Source organism: Gastrolobium bilobum, unplaced genomic scaffold, assembly GCF_033153095.1.
Source record: "Gastrolobium bilobum isolate Gb01-03AN ecotype WA unplaced genomic scaffold, APGP_CSIRO_Gbil_v1 utg881, whole genome shotgun sequence".
Taxonomy (NCBI): Eukaryota; Viridiplantae; Streptophyta; class Magnoliopsida; order Fabales; family Fabaceae; genus Gastrolobium; species Gastrolobium bilobum.
This window is the reverse complement of record NW_026898866.1, coordinates 544,510-564,616: the sequence shown is the minus strand read 5'-3', so window position 1 is coordinate 564,616 and position 20,107 is coordinate 544,510. Positions and strand designations below refer to the sequence as shown.

The window sequence follows — 20,107 nt, the reverse complement described above, 5'->3', positions numbered from 1 at the left end:
AGAACAATTGTGAAAAAAGTCACTAATGAATGAGGGCTGAAAAACAAGGTCTCGCTCAACCCATGTCCTGTATTGAGGAAGTTCTATTCTATCAACTACTTGTTCTAACTTTGTGACTGCTGCCTGAATGTATTGTCGTTCTTGTTATTGAATAATAGAGAGAGAGAGAGAGAGAGAGACGAGGATCAATGGCAACAACGTCTTCGCAAGCGCAGGGTTATCATCAACCTTCAACTATCGAAGAAGTTCGAACCCTTTGGATTGGGGATTTACAGTATTGGGTCGACGAAAACTATCTCAGTCACTGTTTCGCTCACACAGGCGAGGTCGTTTCGATCAAAATCATACGCAACAAGATGACAGGGCAACCAGAGGGTTATGGTTTTGTTGAATTCGTATCGCACGGTGCAGCGGAAAGGGTTCTTCAGAGTTACAACGGAACACAGATGCCTGGAACTGAACAAACTTTCAGGCTTAATTGGGCTTCTTTCGGTATCGGTGAACGCAGGCCCGATGCGGGCCCAGAACACTCGATCTTCGTTGGTGATCTTGCTCCTGACGTCACCGATTATCTCCTTCAGGAGACTTTTCGGGCCCATTACCCTTCCGTTAGAGGTGCTAAGGTTGTTACTGATCCTAACACGGGCCGTTCCAAGGGTTATGGCTTTGTTAAATTCTCTGATGAGAATGAAAGGAATCGCGCCATGACTGAGATGAACGGTGTTTATTGCTCCACTAGACCCATGCGTATCAGTGCTGCTACACCTAAGAAAACCACTGTTTTTCAACACCAATATGCTGCTGCACCTGCTCCTGCACCTGCACCTGCACCTGCTGCACCTAAAGGTTAGGGTTCTAAAATTGTAATGTGCTAATGTCTTTTTCTTTTTTTTTTCTACTTACCGATGGATTTTATTCTTTTTTTCCTTGGCAGCGATATATCCAATTCCGGCGTATACTACACCGGTGAATACAGTTGCACCAGATTATGATTCAAATAACACTACCATTTTTGTTGGTAATTTGGATCTTAATGTCTCGGAGGAGGAGCTGAAGCAAACCTTTCTGCAATTTGGAGAAATTGTCTCTGTCAAAATTCAGGCTGGGAAAGGATGTGGTTTTGTTCAATTTGGGACTAGGTATTCATCTTTTTAAGCATTTGAAGTTTTTATGTGAAATATTTTGAAACTAAAAGTAATGATAAGCTTTTAACATGTTGCCTTTTGAAGGAAGTTTCATGTGGTATGATTTTGCTTTGCATCTTGAGCTCTTCCATCAATCTTTAACTGTTTTTTTTTTTTTTAATCTTTTCCATATCTGATGTCTGTAGAGCATCTGCTGAAGAAGCCATTCAGAAAATGCAAGGAAAGATTATAGGTCAACAAGTGATCAGAGTTTCTTGGGGTAGGACCCTAACTGCTAGACAGGTGATTTTGCCTTTAGAAATAAATGGCTCATTTCTTGACAAAATGCTTGTTTAGAAGTTTTCCATGCTGTAGCCTTGTGCATTTGTTTCAATTTCAGGAACTCTTACAATGTATATTATTAGTCCCCCAGAATTTCTAGGTTGGTGACATAGCATCAATACATTTTTTTTTTTTGATACAATGATAACAGTGAGGTTTGAACCTATGACCTTATGCAAATTACTCAAACCCCTAATAGCATCAATACATGATTACGGTGTAATTTTTGTTGCTCTTTCTTATCTGTTGCAAATGCAAGTCTGCCTACTATCATAGTAGTCAATAGTGCCGCAAGCCATGCCAGTTGCACTTTGCGGAGCTTCACCGCAACCATCAGCGCCGCACCGCACCAAATTGCAATAGCGGCCGTTGCGGCCGCATTTGTGGCCAAATCGCGGCCAAATCTCGCCGCAACAGTGTCTTTTTATAGTTTTAACCCTATATTTTTGCCTTTCTGCCTCTCTGTTGTGCGTCTATGCTCTTCTTTATCTTTAACCCTATATTTATCTTTATATTTTTTTATTATTTGTATTTTTTTAGGTGTTATTATTTTTTTAATAATTTATTATGTTACAAATATATATATATATATATATATATATATATATAATTTGTTTTTTTAATATATATTTTTTCCGCTATTTCCGCAACCGCAAACCGCAATAACACTATAGCGATTTTGAGGGTTGGCCGCATCAAACCGCAATCCGCATTTGATAACTATGCCTACTATAGACTCACACATGGGTTGGACCCTTCCCTGGACCATGTGCATAGCTGAAGCTTTATAGCATTAGGTTGCCCTTTTTTTATTGTCTTTCCATGCTTTGCTGTAGAAAAAAGTTTGTCTGTTGAGGGGGATGTCTGGATGATGAGTCTTGACTCTATTGAACAATCTTGAGATTGTGAAGATGATACAGGTACCGTGTGAATGCCCGATTGGGACATTGTGAGTTTTTTAAATTGGCTAATAGAAAAGAATGAAATAAAAAATGATATTGTAGGAGTCATATGTACTCATATGGTCATTAAAGGGCAAAGAAAGACCGTAATGATGGATCCTACTTGGGAAAATATTTATTTGGAGAATATCAAATAGTGTTTCATGAAATGTTTATGTAGTTAATCACTGATATTTGGAATCTAAGCTTAGTAATATGGACCTCTCTTATGACAACTACGGACTTCCATTTTGATAGATTTTATCTAAATGTTACTATTATTCAATGTTATATATGAATGAGTTTAATATCTCTTATTAGCTCAGTAAGTAGCTCATGTTGGAGTATTATATTTGCAATAACAAAATTTTGGGCCCAAATTGTTCTAGGACTTACCTGGTGGCTGGGGACAGATGGATCCAAGTCAATGGAGTGCCTATTATGGGTATGGACAGGGTTATGAAGCCTATGCTTATGGGGCTACTCAAGATCCTTCTTTGTATGCATATGGGGCATATGCTGGCTATGCACAATACCCCCAACAGGTAAGTTATCTAATTTCAAATTTAGTTTACATATTGGTTCCAATTGCAGATAATAACTTTATTGGGCTACTCATTCACATGGATTGTTTATTTTTAGGTTGAAGGGGCTCAAGACATGTCAGCTATGTCTATGCCTACCATGGAACAAAGGGAGGAGTTGTATGATCCCCTGGCAATGCCTGATGTTGATAAGTAATTTCCCCCCCTTCCTTTTTAAAATTTGGGAGACAGAGACATGTACACGAGCATATTGGGTTCTTGTGTATTTCTGACAGATCCTTGTTTACTTTGCCAGGTTAAATGCTGCATATCTCTCAGTACACGGAAGTGCCATTTTAGGGCGGTCCCTCTGGCACAAAAACTATTCGGCATCCTTGCAGCAAGCTTAGGATCTATTTGTACTGCCCGATCAATTATGGGCATTATATTTCAAAATATTCTGTAACTGCAACTATAAATTATGTCGGCTTAGGTTTAAATTGCTGTAACATATTTGAGTCGATCCCAATGGTTTTTCCTTCAACACGGTTGGGTGGTGTTAAGATATGGAAATTAGCATATCAGTAGACAGTAGTTTTTGATCAAATCGATCCCATTGGTTGTCTTTTGATTTTGAACATTTGAAAAATGTTATCAATAATGTTTGCGAAGTATAACCTTGATTATGAGAAGTTGAATTTAAAGTTGTGGGGAGAATCAACCGGACTTAAACTTTATCCAGAATGTTGATCTTTTCATCTTCTTGAAGTCGTGGCAGGTTATAACAAAAAAATAACTCAAATTTAAGAAAATTTAGTACTACTGTAAATATGGTTTTAAATGGTTGTGTCTTGAGTCATAATCCAGCCAGAATGGTGGACAATATTCAACATCTTTCGCCTCGCCACTATGTGGTGACTGGTGAAGAACATACTGGTCTATAATGCAACATATTAGCTGACCTGGTTTGCACCTGTCCCTGGTTTCGTAATCAGTATGTTGATGTCTTGATGTACGCTTCAAAATCTCTAATTTATTCCTCTGAAGCGAATGGTTCATTCTAGAGGAAAAATTGATGAACTATAACCGATATTTTCCCTTGAGATTCCTATGTAGTTTTGTATTTAACCCTAGATTCCAAGACAAATTTTAAAAAGTCTTATCTATAGATATACTATCTGATGCTTGAATGATTTCGAAGTTCCAGAAAAAGCGTCAATTATCCAAGTCATAAAAGAGTTGAATGAAAAGGTATTGTCAAAATTGTTCTAATTTAAGAAGAGAATGCAATTTTCACTCTTATTTTGAAAACCAAGGTAGCTGCTGCTACATCATCGCTGCCACAAAGTAGAATGAAACCAGTCAAACTAAGGAAATCAAGTCACATAGTTCTTAAATGTTGTAAAAAGATAAATTCGTTACGACGTTTAAGTACAAATTACATTTTACAATGTTTCCCTCCCCAACCAAGAACAAATGGCGAATACAAACTAAACTTTCGCCTTCAATTCCCATAAATACATTTGAAATAAAAACGAATTTATGCAAATTTTAGTATGGCTTAGCATCGGTGAAGGAATATTGATAAACCAATACCGCGATCAATTAGCTTGTTACTAATGATATTTTAGTAAAAAGCAAACATCAAAATATAAAACCTCTACGTTCATCTGGGGATTTTATGACTTCATGCCAATTTATATATATGTCCGTGCATTGCGCAGAGACCTCAAACTTCTTAACATAATTTAGAAATCAAAATTGAACATAAAACTTATCATTATTACATATAATAGGTTTAAAAAGTTACTGTTAACCATGCAATGCTAAGCTGCAGGTTGCAATGGATAACGACTTACTCGTGTATGCCGATTTTAAAACTCTCATCTTCTGAGAGAATCAGCATTTGACAACAACAAAAGAGGTTGTTTTTTATGTAGTTTCTCCGCCCAGAACTGTTTGAAACCGAATGCAGATGGTTTCAACTTTCTACTGCTTTCGATGGAGTCTTGCGTGACGCAACTGGATCATGGGTGCTGGGCCAAAAACCCTTCTCGCGGAAACGTTGGGCCTGGTAACAAGTATGAAGCTTGTCTCAGCAGAATGTTGATATTCAGATTCCCTATGGCACCTACATCCCTCTCCCCTAACTGAAGGAAAAACAAAAACAAAATAAACAGAAGTAGAGATTATGACAATAAATAAATTTGAGCATATTCAGTTAGTACGGTAAATATACGGTTTTAGAGAGGGCTATGTCAAGCTTCATCTTCCAATCAACTTGGTGGACAATAATCAATATCTTTGGGCTCGTCAGTGTATAGCGTGCGGTGACTGATGAAGATCAAATTGATTTATAAAGAAAGCAATAGGGTAACTGTCTGCCTTGCCAAGCGCAGTTTATAATTTGGGTTATAGCAATTTCCTGTATCCCCCCTTGTGATTCAGGCTTAACCCTTGTTTCCAAAAAACAGAAAAAGCCTCTCTTTTTGGTACAATAAAGCCTCATTTTTTTTATTGAACAGAAGATGTAACATCGAACCACAAGCAGGTGGAAGGTTGTTCCAATTTAACCAATGCTTTCGTGTTTAAATTCTGAATATACAGATATATTTGAAATTTAGCAGGAATTTTTTTCTCACTTTTGTGATTCTGACAACTCGATCAGATTAATAATCAATGGAGTAATCAATGAACGGGTAAAAAAACCTTTTAAAAAATTCTACAATTTAATGATTAAATTACTTTGAAGTACAAGGAATGAATACAATTATGCAAGTCATAAAAGAATTGAACGAAAAGTTATGGTAAAAATTGTTCTTTAAGAACATAATGCAATTTTTTTTGGGTACATAAACAGAATATAATATTTATTGCTACATTAAATACTTCGACAACCACGGTACATCTTTGCCGTCTCTCAGCGCAAAGGAAACATCATCGCTGCCAAAAATTAGAAGAAACCAGTCAAATTAATGGAATCAAGTCAATTTCGTAATTGTAGTAACAGAAAAATTATTCGCCACGCTTCACGTGTAAATACATTCATTCTTGCCCCAGAAGTGTGCTTCAGATAAATGGACTGTTAGGAATCCCCTTGATCCGGCCCACAACCCAACACCCAAACCATCAAGGGCCACAACTAGGGGTGTAAATGGGCTGGGCTTGGCTTTGGCCTTCTTGGCCCAAGCCTACTAAAAAAAAATTCAGTTTATCTGGCCTATCAAAGGCTTTAATTGTAGGCCAAGCCCGGCCTATTTTTAAAAATAAGAAAGCCCGACATGGCCTACAGACCTTGTAGGCCTACACTGTAAATACTAAGCAAAGAAAATAATTGTATAGAGCAAAGAAAGTTTCATTTATGAATGCACTAGTACTTCTCATAAGAAAAAAATAACAAACAAGAAAGAATCAACATAATACCCCAGCTTTAGAATGTATATCATAGAGGAATAGAGTCAAAGAAATGGGAAAAATAAGAAAAATACAATTATTAGGTGCTGAAATAAAGTCTACAAGAGAATATCATTCATCTAAAAATTAGAATTGGTATTGGTACTTTGCCATGCCACATAAAATAAATATTATTTTATTATTTCATTTTTAATAAATTAAATAGGTCAGCCTACAAGGCTTTGGGTCAGGCTTGACAAAATTAGCCTACGGCCTATTTGTTAAAAAAACTTTCTTAAAAGTCAAAGTCTACTCTATTTTTCTGAAAGGCCGGGCCAAGTCAGGCTTAATGTAGGCCGGACTGTAGACTAGGCTGGGCCAGCCTGGCCCATCTGGGCCCAAACAGAGTCAAAAGAAGCCCAATTCGCTTCTCTTGTGATCTTATTTCTTTCTCGCCTACTTTCCTTGTCTCTTTGAGAGTGCTAACATGGACCTTGAAGGTGATAGTGTACAGTCATAAATTTTATATTGGAACATCTATTATATAGTCTACGTATTGAGGATTGGATTTCCCTTTCCATTACTACTTTCAGATCTTGCTCTTTTATGAAAGTTAGAAGAGATGGTCAGATGTAAATAAGGTGGCTCATGAATTAGCTAGGATTGCATTCTCATTCCCAAACTTTTCCCCCAGACTGAAGAAGCTCCTGATCACATCTGTAACATAACTTCTTTGGACATTTTGTGACCGGTTTAATGAGAGTTTTATTACCCAGTGAGGAAAAAACGTGTTCCTTTTTCGTCAGCTAGCTTAGTGTTCGATGATACTAGATGTTTCTTGATTTGTACTCTAGTAAATAAAACTCCACTTTTATTTCGATTGCGCCTCACTTTAGAGTCTATTTATCTATTTTTTTTATACAAAATGAGAATTGAATACATAACATAATACAACCTACTCAAATCCCTCACCATACCAATCCTAGTTGCTTCCTATTTATCTATTTACATACTCACTAAACTACGTTAACTTCTCGAACCATTACTACCCATAAGAGCTGTCAATCTTTTAAAAGGCACGGATTGTTTCCATACATACTTATAGGTCAAACTGCCATATTTTTAATTGATTCAAAAAATATACTTAAACTACTCTCAAGTCTACCATAATTCCTTCTTAAAACATAATTTTGTTACTTTTAGTTCTAATCTTTTGTTGATTTATTAAATGTTTAACTTTGCTATACCATACATGCTTCTAATAAATCGAGGACTTAAGACCGGAAGGACCAACTTAATAACTTTTTTTAAAAAAGTACTGAGAATTAATGAGTTGAAAATAACTTGAAAACTTGTCTACTAGTTCAAAAATAAAATCATCGAAACTTTAAAATACTTATTTCTCCGACATTGAAGATGCATGTACGTGGCTCACGTGGAAAGGAACGCAAAATCGAATTTAGATGAAAACTGCAGGATAATGCTGACTAGTTTGGTTTACTGGACTTAAAAAGACACTACCCCATAACCCCATCAGTTGTTTCTATAGTCGCTGAAAAGCTGATAAAGGCTTTGAGAACTGACCTCGGGAAATTGAGCTGTAATTTTTGCAACCTGTGCTTGGAACCAGCTTCACATAAAATAACCCTGCATTCGCCTAGCTTACAGCTGCCAAAAAATTGGTATAAAGACATCTCAGATACAATAGATATGGAATTAGCATGGATCACATACATTTAGCCTTTATTGTGTTTCTACATTAATGCTATTCGAGTAGAAAGCAAGACAGTTTCTCCCGTTTTCCCCTTCTACAGAACATCATCTCCAGTGCATGTAGAGAAGAAAATATCAGTAGTCTTACCCAACTTGCAGGAGAGTATCATATCCAGGAAACACTTCTCCGTTGCTGGTACAGAGACACGAAACCGCCATTGCCAACTGCATTGTCAAATAAAACCTTACATAAGAACGCCAATACAAATTAACTTTTACGCCTTCAATTCCCATATAAACGTATGTATGTATATGTGTGTGTGCATGTATATATGGGGAGGGGGCTGCAAATTTTGGCAAGGCACAGCATATGTGAAAGGATATATTGGTAAACCAATACGGAGATCAATTAATACTAATTAACGCCATTCTGGTAGAAATTTTAACCTCTTAAGTTTTCCCGCAGATTTTGAGTCAAATATGCAGGTATAAAAAAAAATTCATCCAATGCTGTCCGACTAAAACGCTGAGGGCTGAGGTTTGAAAGTGAAGAAATCTATGTATGAGATAAACTTGATATTTCAACTGTGTTTATCTCATTCATTGGTAGCCTTTAAATAGGCGAACATACAATAAATGGTAACAACGTAACACACTAAAACAAATAAATAAACAATATACGTTACAAAGAATTCAAACCTACGGTTACAAAGAATTGAATTCAAACAATATACGTTACAAAGAATTCAAACCTACCGTTACAAAGAATTCAAACAATATACGTTACAAAGAATTCAAACAATATACTGTTACATATAATCTACACTCCCCCTCAAGTTGGAGTATGTAAGGATGAAATGCCCAACTTAGGAAGAAAACTAAGAAGCTCGCGTTGTCCCAAGGCTTTAGTAAACAAATCAGCAAGTTTGGAACGAGAAGGCACATGAGCTGTTGTAATATGCTTGGCTAGAATATGTTCACGTACAAAGTGGCAATCTAACTCAATATGCTTGGTACGCTCGTGAAACACCGGATTCGCTGCAATGTGTAAAGCAGCTTGGTTATCACAAAACAATTCCATAGGACTTGAGTGAGTGACCCCAAGAGAGGTGAGAAACGACTTGAGCCACACAATCTCTGTTTTAGCTGCAGCCATTGATCTATACTCTGCTTCTGCAGAAGAGCGAGACACCGTTACTTGTTTCTTGGTCTTCCAGGATACGGGTGAAGAACCCAACATAATAAAGAAACCAGTGAGAGATCGTCTGGTAAGAGGACATGAAGCCCAATCCGAATCACAATAGGCATGAATTTTTAGGTCACAATCCGATTTGAGGAGAAGTCCTTGACCAGGATCTCTCTTTACATATCGAATAACCCGGAGAACAGCCTCATAATGAGCTAGGCGCGGTGAATGCATGAATTGAGAAAGGATATGAACAACATAGCTCAGGTCGGGTCTTGTGATAGTGAGGTAAATCAACTTACCAATGAGTCTTCTATACCGTTCAGGGTTCTCATATACTGGTCCGTCATCCAAGGCAAGACGATGATTCTGTTCTATGGGGGAAATCGTCGGTTTACATCCACTGAGCCTGGAATCAGAAAGAATATCCAGGGCATACTTACGCTGACATAAAAATATTCCTTTCTTGCTGCGGGCAATTTCAATACCCAAAAAATATTTCAGACTACCCAGGTCTTTTATTTTAAAACACTGATTCAGATACTCCTTGACTGCAAGACAAGCATGTGAATTATTACCTGCTAAGATGATGTCGTCGACATAAACTAAAAGTGCAAGAGACACCTCCCCTTTTTGCATAGTAAAGAGCGTGTAATCAGCTTTTGACTGAACAAATCCATATGCCGTCAACGAACTGCTGAGTTTGGAAAACCAGTTTCGGGGTGATTGGCGCAAACCATACAATGACTTTGTAAGACGACATACTTTATGCTTAGACCCAGTACTGAATCCAGGGGGAATCTCATGTAAACTTCCTCACTTATTTCTCCATTCAAGAATGCGTTATGAACATCAAGCTGGTGCAACTCCCAGTTTCTTGCTGCAGCCACTGCAAGCAATGTACGTACACTCACCATCTTTGCCACTGGTGCATAAGTCTCACTGTAATCTTCTCCGGCAATCTGATAATTACCTGCAATCACCAATCTTGCCTTATACCGTTCCACCGTTCCATCAGAACGATATTTTATTTTAAACACCCACTTGCTTGGAAGAGCACGCTTCCCTGGAGGTAAATCCGTGAGGCACCATGTATGGTTGTCTTCTAAGGCTGTGATTTCAGCCCTCATGGCTTCCACCCATCGGGAGTCTCTCATAGCATCTTGAAATGTACGTGGTTCATGACCTGTGTCAATAGCTGCAACAAAATCTTGATGTTGCTTAGAAAAGTTAGTGAGGCTAAGATAATTGCACATAGGATACCGAGTACCTGAGGTGACATTGGTTTGAGTAGGGAGAGATGAAGGAGTGTGTGTTTCAGCTACTTGACATGCATAGTCCTGCAAATAAGATGGCTGCTTCCTGTTACGGTGCTGGCGTGTGACTGTTTGACGCAGATTTGCTTCCAGCAACTGCTGTTGGGTTGATGCATCACTAGAGAACTCGAACTTCTTTCTAGTAAGGAGGACTCCCTAGCGGCAACTTCGTTAGTTGGTGTTGCTTCCAGCGAAACACTCCCCCTATCGTCCAGAGGAACACATGATCCACTAGGCGTTGGGCTGTCATTTGATGCATCAGAACCGTCATGGACAATTTGGCCTTCGTCAAAGTAATTTGGCTCTGTAGGCACACGAGAATTTGGTGCAGAAACAGATTGTACTGGAGCTTCGCGAAAAGGAAAAATATTTTCAAAAAATTTTACATCCCTGGACACAAAGCTTTGTTGCGCTTCTATATCAAACAATCTCCAACCTTTCTGCCCTATTGCATATCCGATGAAAACACATCGTCGCGAACGTGGAGCAAACTTGTCAGTTGGTTTCGGTCTTGTATTAGCAAATGACAGACAACCGAACGTGCGCAAGTATGTATAATCTGGTTTAACTCCATGCAATTCTTCATGTGGTGACCTGCCTTGGAGAACTCTTGTAGGTGTTTTATTAATTATATGAACAGCAGCAAGAATACTCTCCTCCCAAAAATCAACAGGGAGATTTGCATGAAACAGTAAGGCACGTGATACATTAAGGATGTGTCTATGCCTCCTTTCGACTCTCCCATTCTGTTCAGGCGTATAAACACAAGTTGTTTGTTGCAAAATACCTTTTTCATTCAAGAGTTTCACCATGTTATTAGATTTGAACTCAGTACCATTATCAGACCTTATTATTTTTACGGTTTTACCAAATTGGTTCAGAACCATAGCAAGAAATTTGCACATCCGATCATAAGTTTCACTTTTATCGGCCAACATAAAAACCCATACATGCCTACTATAGTCATCCACCACAGTTAAGAAATAACGTGCACCAGAAGAAGAAGAATTTTGATAAGGACCCCAAGTGTCACAATGGATTAAATCAAAACATTCTTTGCTGCGAGAAAAACTTATAGGAAACATTGATCTAGTTTGCTTGGCACGATGACAAACTTCACATGCCTTACATACTACTTTATTTTGCAAAGCTTTAAATTCTGGAACCAGAGATAAGATATCATAGGATGCATGGCCTAGCCTGTTGTGCCACAAGTCAATTGACTCTCCTGCTTGAACTGCCGAAGCTGAAGCACATGAAGGCTGAAACACATAGACTCCTTCATGAAGTTCACCCAAACCAATCTCCCTCTTCAGCACTTGGTCCTGCAAAATGCACTTTTTATCAGTAAATGTAACGCTACTGCTCTTGGAGTGAAGCAATTGGGAAACAGAGATGAGATTGCAGCGTAAGTTAGGCACATATAAAACATTTGACAAGCTGAAGTTTGTATTAAACACCATCGAGCCTTGTTTTGCAGCATAAGTAATAGAACCATTTGGTAGAGTCACAGATAGAGGGGGAATAGGTGTAATGTCAGCTAATAAAGCCAAAGTGCCTGTCATATGACGTGAGGCCCCACTATCAATGAGCCATTGAGAATGAATACGCTTACCAGATAATTTTTCATGTGACTGAGGCTGGTCTACCAATGTTAACAGTTTGTTCACAATTTCTGGGGTCAAAACGGAGTGTGCAGCAACTTGAGAAGAGGCAGAATGGGAGACGTCTGGAGGAAGAGAGTTAGCAGCAACTGGGTGTGAGGCATCCATTGCAAACGTCGCATGAGCATGCGTATAACGTCCTGCCGAACGTCCTCCCCTTCCTCGTCCGCGACCAGCACTCCTGTTTGGTGGAAAACCATGAACGTTCCAGCATTTGGAAGGGTCGTGATTGGTCCTGCCACAATGAGGGCAAGGTATTATGTCTTATGGTTTGTTAGGAACCATCCGTTGCTGCATGGACGTGTCTGACTGCTTCATGGAATCGGTTTGGGCTGAGTATCCCACTACCTGACTCCTCTCATCTTGAACGCGAGAAATACTACGATGGGTCTCCTCTTGAGTGACAATTGCGTACACTTTGTTGACACTAGGAAGAGGAGAAGTGTTGAGGATATGGGATCTCAGATTGCCAAATGTAGATTCATCCAGCCCCATCAAAAATTGATAAACGCGATCATGCTCTTGCTCCTCCTCGATTGCTTTGGCAATGGCACACTTATCACCACAATCGCAAGACTTGCGAGTTTTGCTGCCTTCCAGATCGTCCCATACAGCCCTGAGTTTGGTGTAATAATCACCAACGCTATCTCCATGTTGCTTGATATTGGCTAAACTGGATTTCAGTTGATACTTGGAAAGTTTTGCACTGCATACATTTCCTCTAGATCATTCCATAAGTCCTTGACGTCATCAAAGCACTTGATGAATGGTTGAAGTTTTGCATCAATGGTGTTGTGAATCCAACCATTGAGCATCGAATTGCACATCTCCCAGGCGCGCCACTCTTCGGCATCATCCTCTCCTGGTTTCTTGACTGAACCGGTCACAAAACCCAATTTGTTTTTCGCCTTCAATGCGTTTTTCATGAGCTTGGCCCAGTTGTCATTGTTGGCCTCACCACGCAGCATGACAGTCGTTAACAAGAGACCTGGACCGTCGGATCCAGCCAAGTAAAATGGCGAACTAGGATCAGTTGTTTTGGACTTGCTGCCACCACCTGGTGCCATGTTAAATGAACCAGCTTCCGCACTGAAAGGGAATGCAGAAACGTGTATACTAGGATTGCTCTGATACCAAGATAAACTTGATATTTCAACTGTGTGTTTATCTCATTCATTGGTAGCCTTTAAATAGGCGAACATACAATAAATAGTAACAACGTAACAGACTAAAACAAATAAATACTCTATCTAAACAGTCCTACGGTTACAAAGAATTCAAACAATATACGTTACAAAGAATTCAAACCTACGGTTACAAAGAATTGAATTCAAACAATATACGTTACAAAGAATTCAAACCTGCCGTTACAAAGAATTCAAACAATATACGTTACAAAGAATTCAAACAATATACTGTTACATATAATCTCCAACAGTATGACTTGAATACAAAAAACGAGAATAAATAAGAAACTTCAGAATTAACCTTTTCAAAAGTGGTTTCCCCCATTCCTGTTTTATAAAGCTCGTGCACCATAGCTGTCAGGAAGATTTTGCTAAGTCTGGAACAGCTTTTCATCACCTTTCAAGACAAAGCATGTTGTATACAATGTAAGACGGAAATAAAATGCTAGCATCATTCTGTCAGGTAAATGAAAACAAAAAGGGTGCTTATGACTGTACCGACCAATTAATTTCATGGACTGTGCGAGAAAATGTTAAAGGACAGGATAACATTGATTTCCTATTTTATTTATTTACCACGCCCTATGATCATTGGTCCCATAAAATAGCAGTCTTGTTTGATGAACTAAAACTGCATTCATATTATTTCTTGATAACGCAAAGCCACATTTCGAGCCTTGCTTGTGAATTGGGGTTTGCCCTAAAACTGAAAGCCGAAGTCCTATAAAACAGAATAAAGTCTTCGTTCATGTTTATAATCCTCAATTAAAGAAATGGCTCATGTTTGCTATTTACTAAAGTACATATCTAGTTACATCATCAAAATTTGTATTGAAAGTGATTTAGTCACTACTAGCCTATACGTCTCATGAATTGATTAACATTCTAATGCATCATCTACCATTCAGGGAAAAAAAAATTGGAACATAAAGCGTCAAGAAATAAATTAGCACAGCAAATTTTAACTCACTTGAATATGAGGTGCTTGAAACATTTCTTGAATGGCTGCTTCAACATCTGCCATACCAACAAGTCCCTTTCCTATCGAGCAAATGCAAGTGAATTAGTGGACAGTAACACTACCTCAGAAGCAAGGAAATCATGCATACAAGTGATGCTGATCATAATTAGAGTAAATAACATGTAATCCAAATATTCTATTATAGGAGACCGAAGATGAAACAATGTTAGAATTGTAGATCAATATCAAGCCTGCACAGTGCACACAACGGCAACTACAGAATAACAAGTCTGGAAGAAGAAAAACTCCGGTTTGAATGGCTTTTACAATTTCATGGTAATATGACATCAAGTACCAGTGCACATGCAGTTTCTAAGCAGAGCCCACAGAATTTTGTTTTAATTTGGTATCCCTATAATACAAGATGGAGTGATAGTTACTTTATTGCCAGTGTGTACAGTAAGATAAAACAGCAACCATCCAACTACCAAGCAAGCAATGCATCTGAAGGTCATATGCTATTTCTCTCGTATATCATCAATTACCAGTGTGATTAAAGAATGAAGATGAAGAAGGATCTGCCTGGACCAAACCAAAAAGCAAGCATTCTCGTACATCTTAAACCTTTGATAATTTAAATTTGCAAATACATTGTTAAAAAGACAATTGACAAAGAAAAGAGACATTCTTTAACACCCCAGACAATGCCCAGAAATAACATATACAGTAACGAACATTTCATGATCCTCCCTCTCTACTGTGATGATATGTAAACTACTGTGCATGTTCATATACCTGCAGTGACAAAATCAGGATTCGAAATTAGCTTCTTCATACGATAATCTGCTATTTCAGCTGCACGTCTGCATATCTCCAAAGCGCGTCGAGCATCTCCCGAGATCGCTGCAACCTGAATAATTAAATCAAAGAACATTTTGGATGTAAATCAATGAGATATTGTACCAAAACACATGTCCATCGTGTATAAAAGTCAAAGTTTAGAGGAAATCAACATTCATAATGACAGCTAGACTAGCCTTTCTTGAAGCAAATTCTATGGCTTGCTTTTCAAATACATCAATTCCCTTGAGACGACTCAAAATGATTTCTTGAAGCTGCTGATAATTATATGGGCCAAAGCAAAGTCTCTGTATTCCCATTCGGCTTGATATACGAGGAAGTAACTTCTCTGGAAGATCCATAGTATTTGCTATCCCTGAATTTATTACATTATCACTAAAGCATAAGTCTTAGCAGTCCACAAAGGCATCACAGTTGTTATAATCATTATACAGAAGATCCTTGTTTTCCCCCTATTTTAAATTACCTCTGCCAAGCTGAAAGATCATAATACTGAGGGGGGGAAAGACTGAAATGAGCTTTATCTTACCTATCACAATTAGTTTGGAATGTGGCTTAGTAGGCCAGTCAAGAATATTATACAGAACCTGTAAAAAAATAACGTTCATCGCAATGTAATTCATGTTAAACAATGTAGACCTAATGACACGTTTCAGTAACAAGATTTGTAGGTTACCGACTGGTTTCTGGTTACAAGAAGATCAAGTTCATCAATAAGCAAAATACATGGCCGGTCAGCCTCTTCTCCAGTTTTCTTCCCTTCTACAAATCTCTCATTTAACAAGTGGAGAGCCTTTTTCCAGCTGACCCTGTGTCCATTTAATGCCTCATATATGACCTGAAAGAATATAACTATAAGATAATAATCAAGGAATGCGGTCATATAAAACCAAAAACAGTGTATAATTCATTAACTTTACCCTATAAATATTCTCTGCTGATGCCAATTTTAGACCATTTATCTCCACAAAACAGTAGGGTTTGATGTTTCCCGCATCAACTTCTGACCTCAAACTCCTCATTACTGCTAGTACACTCATTGTCTGCAGTTACATATGGATAAAAGACTAAAAAACAAGACTTGCTCCACGATAGCTAAGCTAAAGTCTCATTAAATTGGACTAAAAACAATATAGTTAGTTCTTGAAGATAAAAATATAGTACCTTGCCAGTTCCCGGAACACCATGAATGTAGAGGCAACGCCCCAGACATTGATTGTCACAAATAGCACCTTTAATGAATGAAGTTATCTCCTCCACTTCTCTGAAATAAAAGCATGCGTTGATTAATAATCTCTGAGATATAAAATAATAAAAATGTGTGTTCAAAGTTTAACATACTTATTTCTACAAGGTAAAGATTTAGGCAACGATGCTAACAACAGTGTAGCTTTTGCTCTCTCGAGATCTGTCTGTTTGTGAGACCTTACATGCTGTGGAATTTTTTGTGTGCCTATCTTCTGAAGTCCAAAGAACCGTCCCTTGTGCAGATTCTGTATCATTTACATATTTATTTTTTGTAGGAAATCATAAATACTAAAAAAATAATAAATACAAAGTGAACAATGATATCCATACTGCGGCTAATTGATGGCCTGTTGATGGCTGAGATTGCACATTTTTAAAATTCTCCTCTTCATATTCACCATCTTCTTCATCTGAATCAGAGTCTGGTTCCTTGTAAAGATTCCAGTCTTCGTCACTGTCAGTCTCTTCACCATTCTACCATGTAAGAACAAAATCATTAGTACTAGCACTGCTAAATGGTTAACTCCTTCAATGAGAAGAATTAAATGTTTTTTCTAATCTTCTTTCTGACATGATTACCTCTCTTTCATTGTCAATATCAGCAAGACGTTTGAAACTGTGCCAATGGATGTCATACTCATATTCGCACAAGAAAACATCATCTCCCTCATTGCCAGCCTTAGCGTATTCTTTGGGGATCATGACATAGCAATGTCTAAGGACAGATTCCATCTGCAGTGAACACAGGAACAACATGATGAACTAAAGGAGGATAAGTTCCCACTACCTTAAACATTAAGCCTGAGGCTATAGAAATGGCCATGAAATACAAAAAGTTCGTAGTTATGTTACATTTTAGGCAATAGTTCTCTACTTCATTGTATAATATTGGCGTTAGCGGCACAAGCTGTTTCATTATTATAACTACGTAATTCTCCTTTTTCTTGTATCTAATATAGTGAATACAAATGATGAATATATTTCCCAGAACACCATGGAACTTAATAGTTCGACTTTTTTTTTCTGATTACTTAAATTAAAATGGTTGAGGAATTGCACATCATATTCTAACTTAATGGCTTAGGAAGAAAATAGAACTTCCATTTCTTATGATCAGAAACAAGTTAAACAACCCAAGTATATAAAAGTTAGATAAGATTCTTGAACGCAAATAAAAATTGACCTATTTGCAGATACAAGATTGTAGATATCCTAAACTAATCAAGAATCTACTCAGTTTTTCACAATAAGCAATCAACCAAAAGATAATTGACAGCTATTATCTACTAAATTCAAGTCCGGTTCTGTTATATTTTGGTACATCTAGATGGCTTGAGTTTACTTTTCCAGAATAAGAACTAGACTTGAGTTGAGTATGGAAAAAAACTCAACCCATCTAAATGTACCAAAACATTTCAAGGATTACCATTAAAACATGCTAAGTTCAACTTATTAAGCTTGGTAGACAGGATGATCAACTAGAAAACTTTCACTCATGCTAGCACTTTATTATCAATGTGTAATAATCAAATATGTTGTCATCCAGAACCTCGATGTCTGCAAAATCATTAGTTCGATAGAGCTCCCTGCTCAGGTTATGCGGTTGTCGCCCAGCAGCAGTCTCTTCGGGAATTGTATACCACCGTACCCGACACCAATAATTGCCATCTACTTCTTTCCATATACTGCTCAAATTAAACCAATGATTAGAGAAAGCAAAACCCCTCTGACCTCAATATAATTAGTATTTAGCAAGCAGTTTAGAAAGTTTATGCCATTGGGCAATAAAAGATATACCATACCTCTCAATATGAGCAGCCCACAAATCACTTGAAAGAAGCTTCTGCCTCATTGTCCTAACTAGTTTCTTACCCTCTGGAGCCTTTGGAAATTTAACCTCCTTACCCATCTTACGAGCCTCACAGAACCCACATATCCAATCCCCTTCAGGAACGTCCTTTAATGGTGGCGTCAAGCATTTCAAATGAAACCCACCTAAACAAGCATCACACTCAATCATGACCTCGTTGCTTGAACAAAAACACAATCTACACTCCTCCACTTCATGATATTCGTCATCCGAGGTTGAATCTTCTCTCCTTTTCACATAAACATCATCCCCCACTTCAAACTCGCCCCCATCATAAACAACTCTTTTAAAATACACACGGCTCTTGGGCGACCTTGAACTCTTTTTCAGGTTCTCTGATTTCCCTTTTTTCGCAGTCAAAGCTCTAGTAACAACCGTTCTTTCACCCTCCCTATTCCTCTTCTTAGCTTCCTTTTTATCAGGGGACACTGGAGCGAAGGAGACTTCAACTGCACCCTTCCCATTTCTCTTCTTCAATGCTTCACCCTTCGTGCCAGATCCACCTATATCAACCGAACCACTTCCTCTAGCTGCACTAGTACGGGTTATAACTTTGTCCTTACCAGAATCATCAACGTAGTCGATGGATCGACGAGTCCTCGACCTAGCCGGATCGAGATTCTCCCTGGCTTTCCCTCTTTTCGGAGTTGCTCGTGAATTTTCAAAAGATGCATTGACGCCATGAGAATTTTTGGGAGAATCGAATGGAAGGGACTTTGGGCGCGTGGATCTGCGAGGAGGTAGGGGTTGTGGGGTAACGGAGGAGGCTATAGCTGGTGAGGATTTAGCATTGGATTGCGATCGCAACTTAGGTTTTGAGGGAGTTTGAAAAGAGTTGGTAGGAGTTGCAGCCATTGATGAAGAAATGACTCAGGGTAAGTGCAACTAGGGTTCGGTGAAGGCGTGAGGCGAGGTTGAAGAGAAGGATATTTAGAACAGTGGGAAATGGCGCCAAATGTTCCCTCTTGTTTTCTGCCTTTTAAACAACAGTTTCTTTTTTCTTTTCTTTTTTGTATGTGTGTGTAATGATTTATAGGTCCAATCCATTTCTTTTCATCCCTTCTCTTTTTTTTTTTTGGTAAATAGCTTTGTATACAATTATTAATTTATTATTATTAACTAAAAAATTATATATTACATGGATAAGGTTATATTTATAAACTTTTTTATTTACAAACTATTATAAATTACACTATGTCTGACCGGTAAGACACTCTTAAGTAGAGTGTTACCGGTCACATAGTATAGTTTATAAATTTGTAAAAAAAAAAAAATATCAATATAATCCTACTTATATTATATTGAAGGGGTGCACAACTAATTGCGTGTAGAGTGAAAAGTGAGTTGTACATATCGTATGCACAACTAACGTGACCATATCATTTAAATTATTTTAGCAAAAATGAAAAAAAATATATTAGATCATGATTGAGGGTAACAAATTTATTAGGGAAAAGTTCATCAATACTCTTGTGGTTTGCTTCAAAATCATTCATGCCCTTGTGGTTTTTTTCCTATCACATATACCCCTGTGCTTTGTAAAAAATAAGAAATCACAGGGGCATATGTGATAAAAAAAAAAATCACAGGGGCATAAGTGATTCTAGAGTAAACCACAGGGGCATCGGTGAACTTTTCCCAATTTATTATCATCAATCATGATTTGATTAATGTTTTTTTTTTAAATAATACAAATTATCATTCAGCTAATATTTTTTTTTTTGTTAAAAATGAAAAATATAATTATCAAATTGTAATTGTTGGTAATAAAATTAAT

The 20,107-nt window shown here is 37.7% G+C and overlaps 2 protein-coding genes and 1 non-coding gene across 4 annotated transcripts; 1 reads left to right on the top strand and 2 right to left on the bottom strand.

Annotated features, from left to right (window-relative positions):
- Positions 1-43: 43 nt before the first annotated feature.
- Positions 44-3,635, top strand: LOC133284816 (polyadenylate-binding protein RBP47B'). Of its 2 annotated transcripts, none has more exons than XM_061481920.1 (6): positions 44-846; positions 977-1,139; positions 1,331-1,427; positions 2,797-2,952; positions 3,050-3,144; positions 3,248-3,635. In XM_061481920.1, exons 1-6 carry the CDS (start codon positions 189-191, stop codon positions 3,339-3,341), a joined length of 1,263 nt encoding a protein of 420 aa, XP_061337904.1. In that variant the 5' UTR covers positions 44-188; the 3' UTR covers positions 3,342-3,635. The 2 variants fall into 2 exon arrangements, with proteins under 2 accessions (XP_061337904.1, XP_061337902.1); XM_061481918.1 differs by having other exon boundaries at positions 935-1,139; positions 3,248-3,634.
- Positions 3,636-5,807: 2,172 nt separating this feature from the next.
- Positions 5,808-19,224, bottom strand: LOC133284844 (origin of replication complex subunit 1A-like). The gene is made up of 16 exons (XM_061481955.1): positions 18,263-19,224; positions 18,010-18,145; positions 17,040-17,192; positions 16,791-16,934; positions 16,554-16,705; positions 16,377-16,476; positions 16,133-16,255; positions 15,889-16,050; positions 15,742-15,799; positions 15,389-15,567; positions 15,147-15,261; positions 14,361-14,431; positions 13,692-13,787; positions 8,186-8,262; positions 7,909-7,992; positions 5,808-5,874 (listed from the first exon to the last, which is right to left on the bottom strand). The coding sequence occupies exons 1-16, from the start codon at positions 19,183-19,185 to the stop codon at positions 5,808-5,810; spliced, it is 2,640 nt and encodes an 879-aa protein (XP_061337939.1). The 5' UTR covers positions 19,186-19,224.
- Positions 17,055-17,132, bottom strand: LOC133284869 (small nucleolar RNA snoR28). The gene has a single exon (XR_009747943.1). It is a non-coding gene; the product is annotated as a small nucleolar RNA snoR28 (small nucleolar RNA).
- Positions 19,225-20,107: the final 883 nt, after the last annotated feature.